General features: G+C 43.0%; 2 protein-coding genes and 1 long non-coding RNA gene across 4 annotated transcripts; 2 read left to right on the top strand and 1 right to left on the bottom strand.

Annotated features, from left to right (window-relative positions):
- The first annotated feature begins 328 nt into the window (after nt 1-328).
- Nucleotides 329-13,194, top strand: LOC132450599 (zinc-binding protein A33-like). Of its 2 annotated transcripts, none has more exons than XM_060042613.1 (13): nt 329-887; nt 5,833-5,986; nt 6,585-7,025; nt 7,396-7,500; nt 7,927-8,022; nt 8,662-8,895; nt 9,654-9,831; nt 9,975-10,064; nt 10,206-10,232; nt 11,304-11,330; nt 11,655-11,830; nt 12,547-12,702; nt 12,891-13,194. In XM_060042613.1, the coding sequence occupies exons 2-13, from the start codon at nt 5,864-5,866 to the stop codon at nt 13,080-13,082; spliced, it is 1,845 nt and encodes a 614-aa protein (XP_059898596.1). In that variant the 5' UTR covers nt 329-887; nt 5,833-5,863; the 3' UTR covers nt 13,083-13,194. The 2 variants fall into 2 exon arrangements, with proteins under 2 accessions (XP_059898596.1, XP_059898595.1); XM_060042612.1 differs by lacking the exon at nt 329-887 and adding an exon at nt 4,548-4,684.
- On the top strand, nt 10,239-11,123 carry LOC132450659 (uncharacterized). Its single transcript, XR_009523894.1, has 2 exons — nt 10,239-10,759; nt 10,841-11,123. It is a non-coding gene; the product is annotated as an uncharacterized LOC132450659 (long non-coding RNA).
- Nucleotides 13,195-14,248: 1,054 nt separating the features above from the next.
- Nucleotides 14,249-21,056, bottom strand: ube2m (ubiquitin conjugating enzyme E2 M). The gene is made up of 6 exons (XM_060042656.1): nt 20,684-21,056; nt 18,784-18,878; nt 18,097-18,135; nt 17,749-17,852; nt 17,093-17,156; nt 14,249-16,190 (listed from the first exon to the last, which is right to left on the bottom strand). Exons 1-6 carry the CDS (start codon nt 20,796-20,798, stop codon nt 16,050-16,052), a joined length of 558 nt encoding a protein of 185 aa, XP_059898639.1. The 5' UTR covers nt 20,799-21,056; the 3' UTR covers nt 14,249-16,049.
- Between the last annotated feature and the right edge of the window lie 630 nt (nt 21,057-21,686).

Raw genomic sequence — 21,686 nt, 5'->3', positions numbered from 1 at the left:
GCTTTTTGTGCCTTTTTAGAGTAGGAAAGGGTAGTGGGTTGAAGCAGAGAGGGAATGAAATGAAGCATAGGACCAGAATGCAAACCTGGGTCGCTCCAAGGAGTTCTGCCTAAATGGTTAGCGCCCTAGCGGGTCAAGCCAACCCACCCATCCATATCTAAATTTGTATAATAAAACCAATGATCAAACCAAGATTTTTTAAGGGTTGATACCTAGTGCCCCAAGTTAAATGTTCAGCAGATCTTGTGTAAGGCATTTTGAATCACTCACAGCATAGGATATGGTATTTGCACTGGTGTGTTGTAAGGTGACAGAGAGGGGGGGGCTAACAGTCAAACTAAATCTATTTGACACAGTGCTTCCTATCCCTCTCTCACTCACACACCTGCCCTAGGAATGTTCCCTTTCCTGTTGGTTTGCCGTAAGAATGGAAAGCATGTCCATCATGTCAAGTCATCGGGCATAAAAACCAAATTGCCTTTAGGAACAGTTGTATACCAAATGGTTATTGTTTTAAAAAAATATGAATGAGTGCAGTGCCTGAAACACGTGCATTAAAAAGCCACAGGAATTTATCTAGAGCAAGCTATTCTATATCAATAGGATTCCTGAGGAAACAACATAGTGTGACTTCTCAATCTCTCAACGCTGCGCCTTGATTCAAACTTGCCTGACAACTTTTTATCTATTTACCTTATACAAGCGGTCAGCCAATGCTAGTCTGCTCCCTGATTTGACACACCCTCTACTGTGGGATGGGAACTCATGAACACACGCATAAACAAGCAACACTCAGTCTTAAGACCCGTGGGGTTAGACTGTTTCAGGGTGGCTTGAGGAAAACAACTATTCCGATACACTCAGAGGAGAGACATTTAACACTTAAGGTAAATACAAATTCTTATCTTTATGGATTTCATTCAAGTTTGACAATATTTAGAAGACAATAAAAGTAGCTAAACACATGCAAACTAATAATATAACAAAATTAATAAACCAGTATGTAGTGTTCTGTAAAATTATATTTCATAGCATTCAATTCCAATTAGAAATGTCATCTATATGTTGCCGTAGAACCTCCTTGTATTGTACTGCATTGAAAAGTCTCAAGTATTTTATAAATCGAATTCTGTGGCAAGTAGCTATACCTTGTATAATAGAACATACACATACATTGCCATCCTGTCTGGGAAGCCAAAAAACCAAGCAAAAAGTCATGCAAACCTCCTGAGTTGGAGAGCACATGGCGAAACACAAGCCTTAGACTCAACATCTGATCATGAGGTGGAGGTAAATTGCCAAATCTATAGATTGTGATGGTCCCATTGTTAAGCCTATAGGATGAACAAAACCAAAGATGAGTCAGTGGTCATTTATGTAGGTGAAGAAATATTGTACCTTGGCTCTGGAAGGACAGATGTTTGACTTGAAGTTGAGATGAACAGAGAGGTAGTTGCTACATCTCCATTAGTCTCTGACTCATGTAAGCTGTCCATAAGCCTGACTCTGGGAGACGATGTATACATCTCCAGAACCTGTTCTTATCAATTACATTGTTGCTAAATGATCACTTGTTTTGGTAGCAAGCATTACACAATCACACACTTTTCATATCCTGGTAAACCACGTCAGCTGTTGTCCTCTTAGTAGGCCTACAGCCTACACGCCTCTTAGTAGGCACTTTTAGTGTAATACGTCTTACAATACTTCAGTGCATACATTTATTAGCATGGGTGCCAACCCTATTAGGAATCAAACCCCTACCCTCCTGTTAATGCCATGCTTAGGGGTTCATCCCTCAAAATAGTTTGCCAATGTATACCTTTCAGCAACGCTTTACCAAAGATTACAACAGACGTTATTGTTATGTACTCTACTACTACTCTACTAGTGATCTACAGTTGTAGAGGGTACCTCTCTGCTCCATACGGTTATTTACTTTTAAATTTGTTTCTATACTGTTTCATGCTGTTGTTTAATGATAGGGTCCCACACATTTAATTACTGTTGTATAGGCCCTACACTGTTCTTCACTGTGCTAAAGGATGCTGCATTGCCAGTATCGAACAATACCATTCGATACTGTTCAATAAAAACAGTCAAATGCTTTTGTGTCCTCCCCTATTCCATACGGTTCTATGGGGTCCCATACTGTTCCTTTCTTACTGTCCATCCTCAATTTAGCCTCGCAAGATGTTTAGGTTTTTCTCATCACCCATCAGGGCTGCACTAACAATTCCAAAAGAGCCTCTAAATAACAAGCTGGTCACAAGTCAGCCGGCAAAGTGTATTATTATGTGTGCAGGAGAGAATGCCAAAGATATGATTAAGAATAGAGACACTATAGTTTCAATGCTCCTCCATCATGCATGTGGGCCCACTTTATTTGTCAATAGAATTTGTTGTTGAGCACAATGTAGAGGATTGGATTGGATTGCTGTCATAGATCTTTAAAAAGAATGCAAACAAAAAACAATGAGCCCTGTGTCGTACGTGTGCCATTTAATTCTGGCATGCACAGGCGCAGTATTTATTTCCTCCAGCAACAATGTGGTCTCTGATGGAGCAGCATGTGTAAACAAGTATGTCATAGGGCAGGTGGAACAGTCTAGTACAGACGAAATATGGGTCCCGTGAATCAACTAGAAAATCCCAGACTTCTGCTTTCCGAGATAAATTGCTTCAGACGAACCAGATGACGCTTTTTGTTGCTATCAAAGTGTGAAAAGATGATAACAGACTTACTATAGGTGGCAGACTGTGTGTGGAGAAGGACCTGCTCCTTCAAAACTTTCTTTCTTGTTCTTTACTTGATCCCCTCAGACTATAGGGTTAATCGGTGGAGGATAATGTAAGTCAGTTGACTAGAGCAGATGAGCCTTGATGGGGACTGTAGTTTAAGGTACTACTGAGCAGGGCATTATCCAATTACAGGCCGAGTAATGCTGTGTGTTACGACACTGCAGGCTTATGCATAGCTTGCAACTAAGAATATTGAAACATTTACAAAACGTTATGTTGGTCATGATTAATAGGGTATTAAACAAAAAGAAAATAAGGGCTAGAATACATTATAAAAGAGACTAGAGGAGATACATTATAAAGGAGACTTATAAAGGAGGCACATAATTGGTGTCTACTCCGGCAATGATTGGATGTTGTGGAAAGGCTTTTCTTCCAGTTATTATATGGACTTAAGTGGATCATCACATTGCCATTCAAACACGTAGGAATTCTGAGCTTTCTCCTATAAGCTTTACTTGTAAAATATTCCGTCATGTAATTGTCGGTGTGTATGAAGTTAGCCTACTGGATAGGTACCTTGACTGTCGTTGTCTGGTGTTAAATTTGGACTACACATTTGTTTATCTGCTTTTTGTGGGAACCGTCACTCAACGTCTGAAATTGGAATGCAGGCGATCCAGCCATCACTCTTATGAAAGGTCGAGACACAAACACGCACGCACACGCAAACAAACGCGCACACACACACACACACACACACACACACACACACACACACACACACACACACACACACACACACACACACACACACACACACACACACACACACACACAAACGCACTTTCTCTCTCTCTCAATTGAAAGACACTCACCGTGCTCTATATATATATATCTATCCGATATATTTTGTTTGGAGTTTGTTTAATAAACTCACCTAGGATGGATTAAATCCGGAGTTTTTTTTGTTTATGTTGTTGGTTTCAATCTGACAAACTGATCAGCTTAAAGGCCTACCTGCAGGTTAACCGGAAGTTTTGATTAACGGGTACATAAAGCACTCAAAATATGTTTATCATTTATAAAATGTCTCAAATAGTGTTAAAGTCCAGTTTTTGGCAGTAACGGGTGTTTTCTAACGCCATTCGGCAATGACGTCACGTTGGGGAGACGTGGTTGAAGTAGCCTCAGCCTAGTACTAGAACTATGGCGTGAGAGGTGGCAAGAACCACAAATAACATGTATGATTGATGGCCCACAGCAGTATAATTTTGAACCTGTCAGACGTGAGAGGGCGAATGAGGAATTGCTGAGAAGAACTGATGCGGTCTAAGCCAATTAAATGAATGGTCAGAGGAGAATGAGTGGAGAGTTGCTATCATTTAGCAACCAGCAACTAGCGCTGGAGCTAGTCAACGAACAGCAGTGCATACAATAACGACACTTTTATTTATTTTTTACTGTCAGTGAATAGCACCGAGTGAAAGTCAACGTTTTCTTTATATCTAGTGAAAGCGATTATGTCATAAGTACCGGTAAACTTAGTCAGAAGATCTAGAAATAGAAGGCATAATGCTAGCTATGGGCAAACAGCCTATCGGACAGCAATCAGTGCATTTGCAAATGAGTGCCTGCAAATATAACCGATCGTGGTGTGACATTATATAACCATCAAGCTACCGCAAATACGACCAGACAGATGTACATTGAACACATACACAAAGCACACTGTCCAACCCGGCGGATGCTGACAGTCTCTCTCTCTCTCTCTCTCTCTCTCTCTCTCTCTCTCTCTCTCTCTCTCTCTCTCTCTCTCTCGCGCGCGCCCGTACTACACAATCACTCCAACTTATCCAACTCCAAGGCTAATTGGGCGCAGCTGGGTTTGGCCATGCACAGTCGACATGTTTACAACGGAACGGACGACCCAATCCAAATAGTAAGGAGTTATTTTTTTTGCAAAAAACCGACATAAACAAGTGAGGCGTATAACTGTGGCACCCAATCCTAGCGCAGTGATCAATTGGAATAGTTTGATTGGACTTTGTTTGAAACACACTAACCACACAACGTGCTGGTTGTAGTGAAAAAAAGAAAAGAAAATACACACACTAGTAAGATGCTATTTAACAAATTAAAAGAATCATGTCTGCCTTTAAATGTACCATTTGCAAATTGATGGAATACACAGAGTAGCATTGTGTGCCACTCAAGTTTAGAACCGACATTAACTTTACAAACTTTGGTTCACTCTCTCATCGTAGGCTTTTTGGTATTTCAGGTAGCCCATTGATAGCATCAAAATCAATGGTAGAAAAGAAACTCAACCTTAGCTTTTTTTTTTTTTTGGTCGTGGGCCTATGGTGCTGTGTCACGCTGAGTAGCCGGTTTGAACCGTTTTAATAGTCCTTTTGTGCTCCATTCGTTTGCATGTTGCAGTAAAATTCCAGGTGGAATGTTGCCACGCCTGAGTTTCAACGTACCAGCAAGTATTTTTTAGAATAGGCCTAACAATTCATAACCGTAAATACATTTTTTATTTTTAGGAAAAAGGAAGCAACTTGAATTAAATTATCACAGCAAAACTCTTTGGATTTATATTTCGAGCTAAGATGGTTGTATTATTAGGAATGGTTATGTCTTTCCTTTGTTTTATTTCAGGGAAAACACTGGAATATGATGAGTATGATATGGCATACCATCTTAATTGAATCAAATTAATTAGAACCTTAATCAAATGATTTAATACTTCTAGTGTAACAGCCTTTTTAACCTTTTGCACACTTGTTGTTTCAGTTGGCAGTTGACTATATCCAAGTAGGCCTACCGGTAAATGGCCAATAACCTGATAATAGTTTAATGTTAGTAAATGTCAAAAATACTATTTGGGCACATAATATGCACAATGCTGGTGGTATAATGTACGGAAATAACAACACTATTTCACAACTCATAATTTGTTTAAACCGTATGGCCCTAAAGTTAATGTCAGTCATTGTAAGTCATTTTCAAAAAATAACTTGATAAAAGTTATTCTATATTTCGTTATCCTATATTTATTCCTCAAATGTTTTTTGTTGTTTTTAGATTATCTCTATAGTTCAAGGCAGCAGCTCAGATGGCAGAGGCACCAACAGATCCAAGCCTGGACATTTTCTCGGAGCAAGAGTTGACCTGCTCTATTTGCCTGGATGTGTTCACCGACCCCGTCTCCACACCCTGCGGACATAACTTCTGCCAGGTAGGCCTACCGCTGCTCCCGGTGGATGAAGACCAAGGCGTAGGGCCCTCTTCTCATCGACGTGAAGTGGCTGCAGAGGGGAAGTCAGATGTTGTGGGTGAGGGTGTTTGACTCCCAGCCAAAGCAGTGGGTTAGGTCTCCATGCCTTTGTCTTGAATAAAGTGTTTGCTAAGTTGCTAAAGAGTATGAAATTAAGTGTGATCTGCTTCTAGTGAGATGTTGGGAGCTGGCAGTAGTTCTGTAACAAGTTTCTGGTTCTCATATTCCCGCCTTAGCATGAGAATCAAATATGTGCAGTGATATTTGATGGACACTTAACAGAAGACTGACGTTGCTACTGCTCTGGAGGCAAAGGATCTAGAATCATTTATAACTTCAAATGAGGGTGTCGGCAGTTCTTTGCGATTGTCAAAAGGAACAATCATTTTCTTTTATAAATAATTGTTGTTGCCTAACAGTGATGTCAATTACTTAAACCCACACTTCTAGTGTGCCATTAGACACCATTCAGTAGCAATGGGCTGTGGTTAGGTGATGTGGTCAGCTCCCCGATGTTGTAATCCTGCCACGTCACATGGCTCCCTCTCTCCTTCCCCAGGCCTGCATCGGGGGGTACTGGGCCTCCAGTCGTGTGTGCAGCTGTCCACTCTGCAAAAGACAGTTTGATGAGCGGCCCCTCCTCAACATCAACAGAGTGTTTGCCCTCATCGCGGATAAATACAAGCACTCCCGCTACGGAACGCCGCTACAGAAGGGGCTGCCCACGGCCGCCGGCAGACATGAAGAGCAAGCGGGGACGTGCGCCTACGCTGCCACTAACCCGTTTGCGCCACCGGACCCGGGCGCGCTGGTGAATTGCGACATTTGCACCGGGGTGAAGCGGGCGGCCGTGAGCTCGTGCCTCGTGTGCACGGCGGCCTACTGCGATGAGCACGTGCAGCCGCATCTGACGTCTGCGTTCTACGCCTCCCACAGCCTGCTGGACCCCCAGGAGGCGCTGCGTGGACGCACTTGCGCCGAACACAAGCACCTGCTGGAGGTGAGGACGGACAGAGACAACGGTGCCCCGCGAGAGGTTACTCGGCAGAAAAGATGGGTCCCGATGATGCAAAGCGCCTGGGTTCTGGTTCTGAATGCGATTGAAGCTCTGTTCATCATTGGGTGGGGCAAAGCCATCGCAAAATGTTAAACTACTGACGTGACCTACGTACAAGACACTTAACAAATCATAACCCCACTCCACGTGTTTCTAGTGCAATTTATGGTTGTTTTTCAAAAGTAGAAACCCACTGAAATTCATTTGAATGAAATGGATCGCAAAGCAAATTTCCTCTATATGTTGGTGCTTTTATGTTTTCCCCACAATGTCGACTTAATTAAATCCCCTTTTTTTGACCTTGTAACATCAGGTGTACTGTAGGACGTGCCAGAGCTGTGTTTGTGGGATCTGTGTCTTGGGGGAGCATCGCACTCACCAGACGGTCTCCGTTCAGACAGAGAGACTTCACAAACAGGTGGGAGAGGGAGTGAGAAAATAAAATAATGTGAAGGAGAATAGGGCTTATAAAGGCGTAATATTTAATAATTTATGGTTTAAACATTGTTAAATGTAATGGATACCTTAGTCACTTTGACACTTATGCATGCATAAAGGCCAACAATGTATAGTGCTATATATTGTCAAGAATGTTTATGAAGATGGATGAAGAATTACTATTTTCAATGTATACCAATTTCAATTATTTACAATCATTTATAGTGTTTTAGATGAATCTTTAGTATTTTTAATGCTCTTATTATTGTCTTGTTGTTGTTGTATCTTATTTTGTTTATAGTATTGCTGCAGTAGTCAATTGATGGTGTGAAATGGCAGATAACACTTGCCAGACTATGGTTCTCTCCATTCATCCGTCCGCCTGTCCATCTACCTCTTTATCTAGAAACTGTTATCCAGGTCCGAGTTGGAGATAGTGAACCGCATTGAGGGGAAGAATCTTCGTCTTATGGGGCTGAAACAGCAGCTCCATGTCGTCACGGTAGGGCGCACTCTCCTTCCTTACCTTCAGTAGACAATATGTATTGGACTGGTAACCAGAAGAATCTGCAAGCGCGTATTTGATTTGCTCTGGCATATGAGTCTAGCCCCCCTCCTTCTCAGACACATTTCCCGCAGACTTTGACCGGGTAGCGGACGGCCGGTATGGAAACACCGTTGAGATGGTTGGCGATTATATGTCACCATTTCGTTGCTCTGATCGGGTGCAGGTCGATCCAGGGGCCTTTTGGTTGGCTTGATTATGCCTCTTGGTAATCAGAAAGTTAACTGAGGTTGGAGACTAATGCACTTGGCGAATTGGTCTAGCTATGTCAGGCTAAATATGTCTTTAAAAGACTGAATGTCTCATTGTCATGGTGGATTATTTATTCTTAGAATCTACTACCTTCCGGCTTGTGAGTAAAACTCCCTAACCACTTTGTGAAGCACTTTGAGTCTGCCTTGTGTATGAAAAGTGCTATATAAATAAAGTTGCCTTGCCTTGCCTTGCCTAGACTAGACGATCTTGCCCCGCTATCATGATACCAGCCATGGCGTCTTACATGCAAGCTATCAGGCATCCATTGTTTGTAGCCTGTGTGAGCTTGAGTCCTTATGAATGGCCGCTTGTCAATCGCAGAACTACGCCAACGGAGAACAGGCAGAGGTGGAGCAGCTCCTCTCTGAGCTGTCCGAGTCCATGGAGAGCATCCGGGCACTCCTGCTTGGCAGGATGCAGACCAAGAGGGACGCCGTGGTGACCCACGGGGAGGGGCTGGTGAGCCGCTTGGAGGCGGAGCTAGGCCAGCTGGTGGAGAGGAGGGCCCTGATGGACACCCAGGCCACCAGCCAAGACCACATTAGATTCCTACAGGTAGAAAACCCACACCCCACACCAGGTCCATATAGTTTACCTTGAGGGGGGGGGCTATATCATCTGCATGGGGATCTTCAACCGTGGGTTTGCAGAGTGACTACAGCGGTGTCCCGTGAAATGACTTTAGCCCAAACTTATTTCCAAAAAATAAAATATGTACTAATGATGTATGTATACAATGCTAAGCCATTGTGCCACTTTTTTACATGGCACTATCGGCCGCGATACACATTATTATTGGCCTGTTTGAAAAGCGACACAATTGTATCCAATATGTTATAGGAGGTCCCTCCAGCAGGTCACCATGGAGGGATTAGAAACAGTGGAGGTTCAGCCCCACTCAATATGGTTAACAATCGCCCCCTGCTGTACACAGCAATAAGGATCTGATGGACTTACACACCATGACGATCTTTTACCACCTATTGTTTAATATCTGTCTTGTCTTTAAAATGGAATCCATGTCTTTAAAATGGAATCCATGTCCATCTAAAGCGCTATAAATGCTTGTGTTGATGACTGCTTTATAGAAACCGTGCCTTGCCTTGCTACTGCTTACATTTCATGGTTATTTATTTTCCAAGGGGTTGTCCAGCGGTTATCTTGCATGGCCACTGCTATAATCTCCTAGTGTTGTTTAATTTGCTAAACACTGTATGCCAAGCACAATCTGGCTCAGATCCATCGAACCCGGACGATATTTATACAATAACTTTTCCTGTGTGTGTGTGCGTGTGCGTGTGCGTGTGGTGCAGAATTTCGACCAGACCATGGCTCCTCTGGCCGCGGCCTCGGACCCGCAGGCCGAGGCGGAGTCCAAGCTTTCGCTGCACTTCAACCTGACGGACATCAAAAGCGCCCTGACGGACGTGAGGGAGAGGATGGACGAGATCCGCACGGGGAACACCCGCTCCAGAGGCTCTTTGGGATCCAGTAATGCACTCAATCATTAATGAATTTATCGGTTTTGCTGTTTAGGCACTTTCTTGGCTTTTTAACGTCAATGCTGTGGACCTCTGGCGTTCACCTCGCTATGAAGCATTCACGTCTGTTTGTGTGTGTGTCCCTGCTTCCAGTCTCCTCCGGGGAGAGGGATATGAGTGACGGAATGTCCAGCTATAGAGGAAGCAACTCAAGTCTGCGGGCCAGCCAGTGGTCTCTGAAAGGTAAGCTAGACTGCCACCAAACTATTTCAATTAACAGCAAACGACAGTTTTACCAACTTAACTTACTACATTGTGGCAAGGGCTAGTCCTAATGAGGTCATTTGCATGGAAAATATCTCACTTCAACTCTTTCTCTTCCAGATGTGAAGAAGATTAAGGCCGGAGCAGGTGTGTGTCATTCTGTATCTTTAAAGGCATTACTTTTTTGTGTTTTCACAAATAGTCAGTGGTGGCTGGTGATTCAATTTGTGGATGAGGCGCAGATTCTGGGGGCCTCCCCAACAAAATTTTGAAGTTGGTAGATGTGATTTCCTGCATTCTGGTGTATTTTGGGGATTGCCATAACCCCAAAAATCATTCAGATTTCATAGTCTACATCCTGACTTGCATGGCTTTGGCAAGCTTGCACTGCATATACAGGCCTACTTTATGGCTTTATACTTTATTGGTGTTATTCTGATATTTAGGCAAACCTTGATCATTGTGCGATAGCCTCAATTTTTTGCAAGTCTCAAGGTCTATTTAATATGCAGTTAGAAAATCTTGGACAGTTTCTTCATTTTGTTCATATGCAATAGGCTGAGAGAATAGATTAATGTGTAACTTAAATCCTTTTAAGTATAACATTGCTTGGGGAGTCCCAATTCCTCCACTGGGAAGGGGGGTGGCTATCTATCTCTTCTCTGCAAGTAGTTGTGTGGCGCAAATGCTGCTGTTGGAGGTAGCCTATTTGATTGATTCGCTGAATCGTCCAATCTTTTGGTTATAAATAATAGGAAAAACAATGCCATTGTTCTAGGCGCACAGAGGTGCGAACTAAAAACGCCAATGAAAAGCTGTCTCTGCTTGAAAGACGGCAAAAAGATTGCCAGCTCACATAGACTTCATGGTTACCGGTGCCCCTGCCGTGAAGCAGGGCTTTCTCTCAAATGACAAATAAGAAGCCTGTCCCAAAGAATTGACATTCAGACGGATTTAAATGGTTGCTGGCAGTGGCAAGAACGGTCTATCACACACTTAAATGAGGATAAACGCTATGTATTTTTGTTGATTTATTTCGTATTTGAAATGGTCGATTCATAGTCGGCAGATTTATTTGTGTGAATGCTTCATGGAGGGGTGGCGCCCACTGCCTTCTATTGATCTGCTGCCACTGGTCTGTAACGGGATGTTTTAGATGCCTTAGATTAATAGTGGTGTATGAGCTGTTGACCACAGCATTATGTTGTTCTGTTTCAGGCCTCAGAAAGATCCTACCCTACATGGGTGAGTATTGCCATTGGTTATCCACCAAGTCGTATTCTTAAAAATGTACTGTCAAAACTGTTTATAGTTTTCACTTTTAACAGTTGTTTATATTAGAATTGGGCCTACCAAGTGGCTGGGTGGCCCAACCCACAAGTGTGCATTAAGCGCCTTGTAGGGGCCCAGCTTGGATCCCGCCTGTGGTCCTATGCTCCATGTTATTCTCCCTCTTCTCAAACCTTACCCAGCCGAAATGACTGGCTTGCAACAATGAACACCCAAACACATAAAGCAAATGTTTATTGGGCAGACTTATGAATATCAATGTTGACTTCCTGCCTACAGAGGATGTGACGCTGAACCCAGTGACGGCGTACCCCTTCCTAGTGCTCTCTGAAGACCGGAAGCAGGTGAAGAGGGGGGAGAAGCTACAGTTCTATAGGAACAGCCAGCAACGCTTTGACATCTGGTCCTGCATTCTCGCCAAGGAGGGCTACGACACTGGACGCCACTACTGGGAGGTAAAAGGGCCCAGAGGTCAGAGGTCAGGCTTGGAGCCAGGGGTACCAGACTAACTGATGATGGTTATTGTTGTTGAAGGTCCAGGCACTGCTTGTTTGCCAGACTGATGTTCATGGGAAACATGATGGTGTCATTTGGCAAACGGTCAATAATAATATCTAGTGGTTCGTATTGAAAGTAAAATACTATCAATAAATCGACATGTGCAAAGGGAGGTACTTAAACAAATTTCCCAGTGGGTTATATTTTTATATCTCATGCAGGCATTTTTGTTGAAGGTGGGGAATGGGTCTGCGCTTTAATCTCCATGGGCATGCGGTTCCAAACCCCTCTCTCCCTAGTCTCATGAATCAGATTTTGGATTAATATCTAAAGTCTGATAGCAGAAAATTAGCAGGCCTATCACTGTCATTTTTTGTTCGGACCAACCATATTGCTAGAGGCAGGGATCTGCAAACGCATAATTGGCTATTAACAGCGATCACAAACTCAGCCAGCACTAGTAATCAATTCATGGCCACTGTAGAAAGGCTTATTATATCGTTTATCTCCTTGAAATGAAACAAGGTGTAACTCCGCTCCTTTCAGTTTCGGTGTTCCGGTCAAGGCTCTGTGCCATCTCCCCCAAGTATTTCTGCTACAGCGTGGAAAGACTGCTGGATGGGAGATTCTCTTCTCCCTAACTGTGTGACCCATTCCTGTCCTCTCGCCCCAGGTGAGCGTTGGGGACGGTAAGGACTGGAAACTGGGGGTTGTTTCCGAGTCTGCCCAGAGGAAGGGCCTGTTTGACATGAGTCCCTCCAGTGGCTACTACGCCCTTTGGTGGAGCGGAAGTCAACTCCGTGCCCTCACAACTCCTCCACTCATGAAGGTCAGTTGCACAACTGAATTGATGTAAGGTGTACTGTAACTTGTTAACATTGTACTTATGATTGTCTCTCCCCATCTGTTTGTCCAAAACAGATGGTAATAATAACATTAATTTATGGTATGGAAGAGAAAATGCTGCCTGTAGTCTGTGTTCCTCTTGATCAACCTTGTTAAACATCGGTCCCACAGGTGAAAATATCGTCCAAGTTACGCAAGGTGGGAGTGTTCCTGAGTTTGGAGGAGGGCCAGGTGTCCTTCTACAATACCAAGACGGGCTCGGAACTCTACACCTTCAGGGGGTCAGAGTTCACCGAAAGGATGTACCCGTTGCTAGGCACGGGCGATAAGGAAGTCCCTCTGGTGCTCTTAACCGTCCAATGAAATAAGGGCCAAGTTGTTGCGGGGGGTTATATTTCTTCTTTTAAGGTTGGCTGACCAAGCGGCTTTGATATGTCCTTCAGTGAATAAAACAATAAAGACAAGTTTGAAGGTTGTTTGTTTATTTATTTCGGGATTTAGGGGCAGGATTTGAATGGCTCCCGAAGGCCATTATTTACCGAGGATGAGGCTTAAGTCAAATAAGGGTTTAGGACAGACAGGGAGAAGTAAGGCTTGTTTGTGTTTGATATTGAGACTACATTAAAGGGTTGAGCAGTTGGTCATAATGAAACTGGGCCGTCATAGCCACACATTACTATATATATTATATTGCTATAGATAAATATAAAATGAGGAAAAATAACATTACTATTGATATTGTCAAAGCAATTGTGGATTGTCTTATTGTGAAACAGTCTGCTTCCTGTGGCAAGTTCCTGTTTTTCTGTCTTCGCTGTTTGTGTTCCAATATATTGTTCGTAAGTAGACTGCTAACTTCCGGCCATCAAAAGTTAAGAGGAATGGGTCCTTTCTCAATTTATGTCCCAACTTTCCAATGATTTACTGGCTGCTTAAAAACAATGTGGTTATGCGTTATAAAGTTGTTCTAAACTGACCCAAGTGTTTGTTTTTCTTGGTATGAGCTTCATGGATGCTTTGATGTCCTCTTATTTGACTTTGTTAATAGTATAATGACCACAAAACAAATCAAGGTGCATTGTGGTCAAAAGAACACCCTTAATATTTGGACTTGAAAGGATGACATTCATTAACTTGTCCTGAGGTGCAAAACACTAAACATTGTGAGAAATCATGTCTGTCTCCAAAATCCAACAAAGAAATGGACTTTGAACCAATAAAATAAACCAATAAAAAACCAATAAACACACTGAAATGGTGTGAATAAAAGAATGAGTGCCATTGAGTCCGACACCAAACTACATCAGTATTTTAGAATGATTACCATCTAAGAATTTGTTTTTGTTTTAGACAATGGCACATTTACACTGTGTTCTGGGTAATGTGGTCCATCGGTGTGTCATGACATGGTTAATACCTGCTACTGAAACTACAGATTGACTTTAAGCCAAGTGTCCTGCTGTATCAATGTTGCCTCAAATGGTTTCAGCCACAGCAAAACAATAAACAAAACAGGTTTCTGTCCTTGGTTCAGGTAGTCACAAACAATTGGATTTTAATGCTTCCAATGCATAAATCCTTAATTATCCATTCTCATGTTGAATGTGTATGATATGGTAATACATATACACATCCATTGTGGCCGACTTGGTGCTATATTATTGGTTTCACACTATTTTCTACGCAAATGCATTTGGCAAAAGCTCTTTACGTGAACCAGCAAGGGATATTTGTAACATGAGCGTCACTATAGACCCTGGCAAGTTGGCAAAACCATGCCCTTAGCGGAGGATGATCAGAGACTCAGCACTTTCGAGTATTTCCATGGAGACACTACAGGTATTACGGCAGCAGTACCGATACAACATGCACAGGTTTGACTTGAGCTTAAAATAGGCGCCAGAACAGGAAAAGGCACAATTCTACCCAATTCCCTTCAAGTATGGTTGATTAAAATCCTCTTTTATAAGAGTTATTCAACTAGGTTGCGGTGCACTTTCATCTAGTTTACTGTTAACTTTCATAATGTCCTTTCAATGTTATCTGCCAACGTGGTCTTATTTAAACACATGACACATAACTACCAGAATAAATACAGGTGTCTTATCAGTGTTCTAGGGCTGTGTCCGGTAGTACCTACATGGATGTTACAATATGTATAATCATTCAAGTACATATTTTATTTAACATAATTCATATTGCAGTCAACGTGAACAGCTGGGGTTTCAATATACACATTAGTATTGTAACATTTTAAGCCCCTCCCCGTTTCATGACCACACCCACCCCATCCCTACTCATATAATCCCAAACTCCACGGTAAACTGCCGTGATCCCACCCACACCCAAAAGAAAACAGTGAAACAAATATGTCTCCATTCCCACAGAACTCCTGTTATTATGACATTACTGCTCTTGCCTGTCTGTCATCCTCCCCCTTTGAGCCTGCAGCCAGTGTGTGTAAAAGCATTTATTTTGCACATGTGATCATGTTGAGTGTGTAGACGCAAGTGCAGATCTCAATTGGCTGTTATTGGGGTGTGTGTGTGTGTGTGTGTGTGTGTGTGTGTGTACAGAGTGAATTAAGTTTTGCCTCCTCCCATTGGTTCGTGCTCACTGAATACCTCTGACCATACCAGTGAGTATTAAGGAGAACGGGAGCGACCTGTCTGCCGGTTTGTCTGTCTTGCATCGTCTGTCTGTCTTCCTAAAGTCAGTCAGTCAGTGAGTGAGTCTCTAATCCACAAAAAAAGAACAACAATGTGGGCATCATCATCATAATCAGTGTGAGAGCCGTAAGCAAATGATGAACTCACTCAGGCCACCTCCACCTTCACCGACCACGTTACCACATCCCCCCACCCTCCAGCTCCCACCCCAGACCCCCACCCAGCTACCCCCCCCCCCCCCCCCCCAGAACATTTACCCTGCAAACGATGGAGTCAGATACGGGTGTGTTTGTGTGTGTGTGTATGTATGAGAGTGTGTGTGTTTCTGTCAGGGTATGCATGTGTGTGCGTGGTGGCCCTACAGAAGGGTGTAAACAGTAGAATGCGTCTAGTAAGTACAGAAGAGGGCTGGGCTGGGTGGGGCGGGCATTGGTGGTTTTTCTTCTTCAACCTCCTTTGAAAAATAATAATAATCAAAAACTGAAAAGCGTCTTTGTGGCGTGCTAGCTTCTGCTCGCCGCTGTTTGCCGAGCAGGGCAGAAAAGTAAAAGGGAGGGGTGGGTGGCATCGACTGGTTGGGCTTGGGAAGGGAGGATGGGGGCCCAGTCGAGGAGAGTTGGGGTGATTTGGGGGTGGGTTGGAGTTGGTGGTTGTCGACGAGCTATTTCAGACACCTCTCGAAGTAGGTTGCCCCCACGTAGCCCCCCCGCAGCGAGCGCTGCACATTCTGCTCAAAGAGCCGCCGGTTGGTCTGAAGCACCTCCGCTGCCTCTTTGTTCAGTGGGTCTTCTGGGTTGGGTTCCTGGAAGCCAAAGGAAAGAGTGGATTAAGGATAGGAACAGAGATATGTGAAGGAGAGAGGAACGGTGATATGTGAAGGGGAGAGGAACGGTGATATGTGAGGGGGAGAGGAACCATGATATGTGAGGGGGAGAGGAACGGTGATATGTGAGGGGGAGAGGAACGGTGATATGTGAGGGGGAGAGGAACGGAGATATGTGAGGGGGAGAGGAACGGAGATATGTGAGGGGGAGAGGAACGGAGATATGTGAGGGGGAGAGGAACGGAGATATGTGAGGGGAGAGGAACGGTGATATGGGAGGGGGTAAGGAACAGATATGTGAGGGGGTGAGGAACGGTGATATGTGAGAGGGAGAGGAACGGAGATATGTGAGGGGGAGAGGAACGGAGATATGTGAGGGGGTGAGGAACAGAGATATGGGAGGGGCAGAGGAAAATAAATATTGGAGGGAGAGGAACAGAGATATAGAAAGGAGAGAGGAACAGAGATATGGGAGGGGGAGAGGAACAGGAGATATGGGAGGGAGAGGAACAGAGATATGGGAGAGGGAGAGGAACAGAGATATAGAAAGGAGAGAGGAACAGGATACAAGGATTGGAAGGGGGTTATGGGGGGGGGGGGGCTTCGGAGGCGGGAGGAGCAGATCTCAGAGAACCGGTCAACAGGTGGAGACGATTTGGAGACGTGTTAAAGGAAGGAACAGGAGGAACAGAGTAGCATGGAGGAGAGAGTGAAGTGAAAGATTAAGGAGATTAGGAAAGGAGAAGAGGGTGGGATATGAGAAGAAAGGACGAGCACTGGTACAGGCCCACCAAAAATGTTGAGTAATTTGTGTGCAGGGCAGTCGTTGGGCTGTCTATTGCCCTGAGACACAGAAAAATATTAATGAATGCACTACTCACTAGAAACAGATACTGTAAGCCATAGATAATGGAATTTATTGTCAACACTGGCTTCCAGTCCTCTCTGGAAATGAAAAAGACAAAAAACAACAAATTAGCCAACTCAATTCCAAAACCCCAGACATGCCCGGGCACAACGCAAGACTTTGCCCATTACGCCCCGTGCCCACTACCTCCGTCAGTTGACCGTTGCCCATTGACTTTGAATGGGGACGGACGCGCAATGCATTGTGGATCCGTCCGTTCAGTTGGAGCGTTCGCCACCGTCAGAAAGTTGAAAAATGTTCAACTTTTTCGGCAGCAACGGTTCCGTCATCCAATCAGATCGCGTATGCAAATTTAAGCACTGTGACGCGACTCGGGCTCTGACGATACTGGAAAGCGGGAAAGCGGGAAAGCGGGTCATCTTGCCTCGCAACAAGCAGGAAGAAGCGGGAAGAACCCGGCGAAGCGATTTGATTGGCTGACGGATGCCTCTGCAAAGACTACTCCCCCATCCGTCAGCCACGCCTTCCCACGTCCGTTGACTGACGGTGCAGTGGGCACGAGGCGTTAGCTGTGGCTATGGATGGCATAGCATTGCCTCAGTGCAGTGCTATGGAAGCTAGTGTCAGATCCTATATGCCGAGACTGACGGCAGAGTGTATGACACATACCTTAAGATATTTAGGCAGACGTTTCCTTCCAGGTCAATGTTGGGGTGGTACACCATGGTCTCACATTTCACCTTGGGCGGGTCATGGGGATAACCCTGTCCTACCTGAGAATGCACAAACACATTCACAAATGACATTGCAAGAATTAGGATCATAATCGCATACACTATAATGACATTCTAGCATATTAATGGTTATTAAAATGTATTATCTTGTTCTCATTCTAAAAAAGGGGAGGAAATCATGAAAAAGTATTAACTTAATGAAGGAGTGGCAGAAAGAGAGAAACAGATGAAAAGAATCACTTAATTATGATGATTGATTCTTCAAAAAAAAAGTGCGACCTACCTTAAAGCTGAACACAAACTTGCCGCCTTTGTAGAAGCCCTGACACAAAATGAAAACAACATGATGAGGGGACATTGACATTGTAATTAACTTCTTGTAAAGGGTGAAGGGTCATCACGGTGTGCATTAAGCATTAAGCATCAGAACATTTCCATGTTCCATGAAATCTATTGCTTCACCATTTACCTCAGTCTATTGATTTCCTTACAAAACCTCAAGCTGATTTAATGGAGTCTTTGTCAACTCCTGGCTACATAGACAAGTCTGTGACCTATTCCTGTACACTTACTTGTCCGAGCCAGGTCAAACATTAGGTGATGATACAGCTGAATGAAGCTACAGCGTTTCCAACTTTGAGGAAGTGCAAACTACACAGCGAGGGAGCGGGGCTTTCAAACCACACTTAAGTCTTTTGCCAAGGTAGTTTTATTATGTTTTTATCAGGAGGGTTTTTCATTCAAAGGTATTTCCATATGACATAGATATATAATGGGGTTATAATCAAGACATTGAATGAGACCAACTAGCACCAGTGAGGTGGTCAAGAATGGCAGGAACTAGAACCATCCTCAAACAAGTACGGCAGACTGTTAGCAAACAATCCATTAGCCTAATGAGAACTTGGGAACAAGCCAAACAAACACAGACCCTCCCTTTCCCATATACACAAACAAACAAACAAATCACCTCATCTGGTGAGATGATGAGTCTGAAGTTGAGAAGGTCATCGTCGTCAGGGAAGTTGATCTCACACGTCTTTGGCAGGTTCAGCTCATTGATGTCTGAGAGAGCAAGCAAGAGCAGCAAATACCACACAAAATCAAATGAGACAGGAAAATAAATAAAGTAACTCAGGTCAGTCCAAGGATCAGCCACCCAGAGAGGTAGGCTGCTACCTAGTGAAATGAACTTACTACATCCTGGGGCTTTGTTCTAACTGTCCATTTTTACCACCTTAAGTTGAAAAACTCAGTCCCCTCAGAAAAGGAAGTATTCTCTTAAGTGAGAAAGAGGACAGTTGATACCTTCAGGTTATTATGAAGCTGTTAACTGTTTATGTACAGTTATATAATCACTGCTTTATATACACTAGAAAGGTTTAAAGAGTGATCTTCTTGGTTGTAAAAGTCCTTCAAATTTGGTGAGGTTATAAGTGATTTTAGGAACTATTCAGGTTTCTGAGTGTATTAAGGGTCAAATGAATCCATAACTCGATAAGAATGGCTGGCCATTCAGAACGTAAGATGGGAAGTTGAACTTCCACCTTCCAAAATGTGAAAATGCGGTACTGTCTGGTCCAGTTGTTTGCTCAATATTATTCAAGGATTGTGCTGATTGTGAAATCAGAGGTTTTGGAAACTAAATGCTTTTGGAGTTTAATGGGATCCGCCTAAAGGGTCCAACCTTCATTAGTGACTACTGGGACATTGGCAATTTACAAATACAATTCTGTGCAATCTATCTTGCTTATTAAGAGCAGCAATTGCGTCAACAAATGTGTTTAGCTATGAGAACTTATATTATCGTATCAGCTCACATATGACAAAAACAAAGTATAATTGTTCTACAACTGATGTGAACTACTATAGGAAACGATCACAGCTGCATGGACATTTTCTACATTGGTTGTGGGCTTATGTGTTGTCAATCATATGAGTGGAGGACATCAAAGTAATAGCATTCAGCTTCATTTGATCGCTTGATTGGCACATGTGTAACCCAGTACATCCCATCTCAAGTTCTCCGATATGAAAACGAGTCTTTCCTACCATTATATGAAAACTGTTTGATATGACATAGGTCCCTATACAAGGAAGATTAAGAAAATAAAGCAATATAGAACCGCCGGGAAACAAGGATACAATTAGGGTTAGTTATTACTGTTTCCGAGAGATATGGGGGTAATACAGTTTATTTTGATCTTGTTATCTTTCAATCGAATCGTTTTGAAGTCTAACAAGTATAAAATAAAAAGTATCCCCGAATTATTATTTAGTGGAAAACCGTAGCATACGTCAGTCGAATATTGACAGATACGTTTTGTTTTTAATACAATTTGAACAGACGGTCTATATACGTAGATAACATATCAAGAAGTTTAATATAACATTCGCTGTATAGCTTATAAATAGGCTTTGTTCTTACAGCCTTGACATTCTGAATATGCCCAATTAAAAATAAATAGTTCGCGGTTAAGTTACAGCAAAAATATTGGTTTATCTCCTTTGACAACGACTTAAAGGACTATCATTGACGGTGTATGAGTTGGCAGATGTATGCCCTATGCTGCATCACTTTGAAAAGCTTCAAAAAAAAGGTTGATTTCAAGGTTTTCGTATTGTTTTCCAATACAGCTTGCCACCGTTGGCTAGTAGCATTTCAAGCTAATGCTAGCATTTCAGCTAGCGCCAATCTCATGTAACAATAGTGTCTTATAGCGTATGTATCCATATCCACAGTGTGTTTCTGCTTATAGAAACCTGGTATAGGTTGGGGCAATACTGTAACTCTTTTTGTGAGATAAAAATGGTACCAGATAGGCCAGTACAGCTGACTAGCCAACTAGCTGCAGCGGCAACAAGCCTACCTTTCTGTATCCGAAGCTGGGCCGCACTTGCTTTTTTACCCCCGGCTCCTGTTCTGTTTCCTCCAGCAGATTCTTCGTCTTTCTTCTGCTGCTTCAGGGTAAAGAGCTTAATCATCTTCAATTATTTGCTATTGTAGTATCTATATTTATGTCCCGTAAACACACACACACACACACTGGTTTTATGCCGTTAATCTTTGGGGGAGCCAAATCACTGTAGTGCACCGTAATGTTGTTGGAGCCGGTGCGTCTCAAACTAATTACAAGGGAATACTGCTGTAGTAGCTATGTGGCTAGCTTAGCCCGGCTAGCGCGAGAGGGCTAGGAGGACAGGCGCTGCTGCTGGGGAGAGTGAGCAGAGCGAAGAATGATGTCAAAACCCTTCGATACGACAGATGATTTGCCAAAACCGGTTTTATTATGCTAGGGTTATTGCACACATTCGCGGTAAAATAAACAACAACTTTTTACTGTCCGCTTTGTGATTGTAATTGGGATTTAAAGTTATCAACTTCCAAACTGTTACAAGTATTTGTTTTGTGGAAACTTGCCTATTATATTTGATGAATGAATGCCAATGAACATGACCTACAAAATATTGCATGTGTCATTACAATTTTTTGTAATGACGCATGCAAATGACACATTTTGTCAATAATTGTTTTGGTCCTTTCTTCTAGTTCCATGTCTACTGCTAGGCACTAGTTATATTGCTTTCCAAATTGACATTCAGACAGTAAATTCGTTAAAAATGTGTGCATAAAATCAAAAGCAAAATGCTAAAGATGACGAGGATAATTATATGATCAGACATGATAAATATATGAAACACACACACACAAGCACGCGCGCGCTCACTGACACTCATAAGAGTAGGCTCATATATGGGTAAACAAAACATGCAGTGCATCACAACTAAACTACAAATCCAACAATGCTTCACGCTCATGACGTCTGAACAGGAGGGGCTTGCATATTTTGCACCCATATTTTAGTATCAATA

This window comes from Gadus macrocephalus, chromosome 2 (genome assembly GCF_031168955.1).
Source record: "Gadus macrocephalus chromosome 2, ASM3116895v1".
Taxonomy (NCBI): domain Eukaryota; kingdom Metazoa; phylum Chordata; class Actinopteri; order Gadiformes; family Gadidae; genus Gadus; species Gadus macrocephalus.
The sequence above is the reverse complement of the archived record's forward strand: the minus strand, read 5'-3'. Positions and strand labels throughout refer to the sequence as shown.

Bases quoted from the DNA above. Each gene is read 5' to 3' on its own strand.
- LOC132450599 (XM_060042613.1), top strand. From the start codon at position 5,864: ATGGCAGAGGCACCAACAGATCCAAGCCTGGACATTTTCTCGGAGCAA. The intron at 5,987-6,584 runs GTAGGCCTACCG...CTCCTTCCCCAG, and splicing joins GCGGACATAACTTCTGCCAG to GCCTGCATCGGGGGGTACTG. The intron at 10,233-11,303 runs GTGTGTGTCATT...GTTCTGTTTCAG, and splicing joins GAAGATTAAGGCCGGAGCAG to GCCTCAGAAAGATCCTACCC.
- ube2m (XM_060042656.1), bottom strand. From the start codon at position 20,798: ATGATTAAGCTCTTTACCCTGAAGCAGCAGAAGAAAGACGAAGAATCT. The intron at 17,853-18,096 runs GTAGGTCGCACT...GTGCATTCTCAG, and splicing joins AGTTTGTGTTCAGCTTTAAG to GTAGGACAGGGTTATCCCCA. The intron at 17,157-17,748 runs GTATGTGTCATA...TTTCATTTCCAG, and splicing joins GTCTGCCTAAATATCTTAAG to AGAGGACTGGAAGCCAGTGT.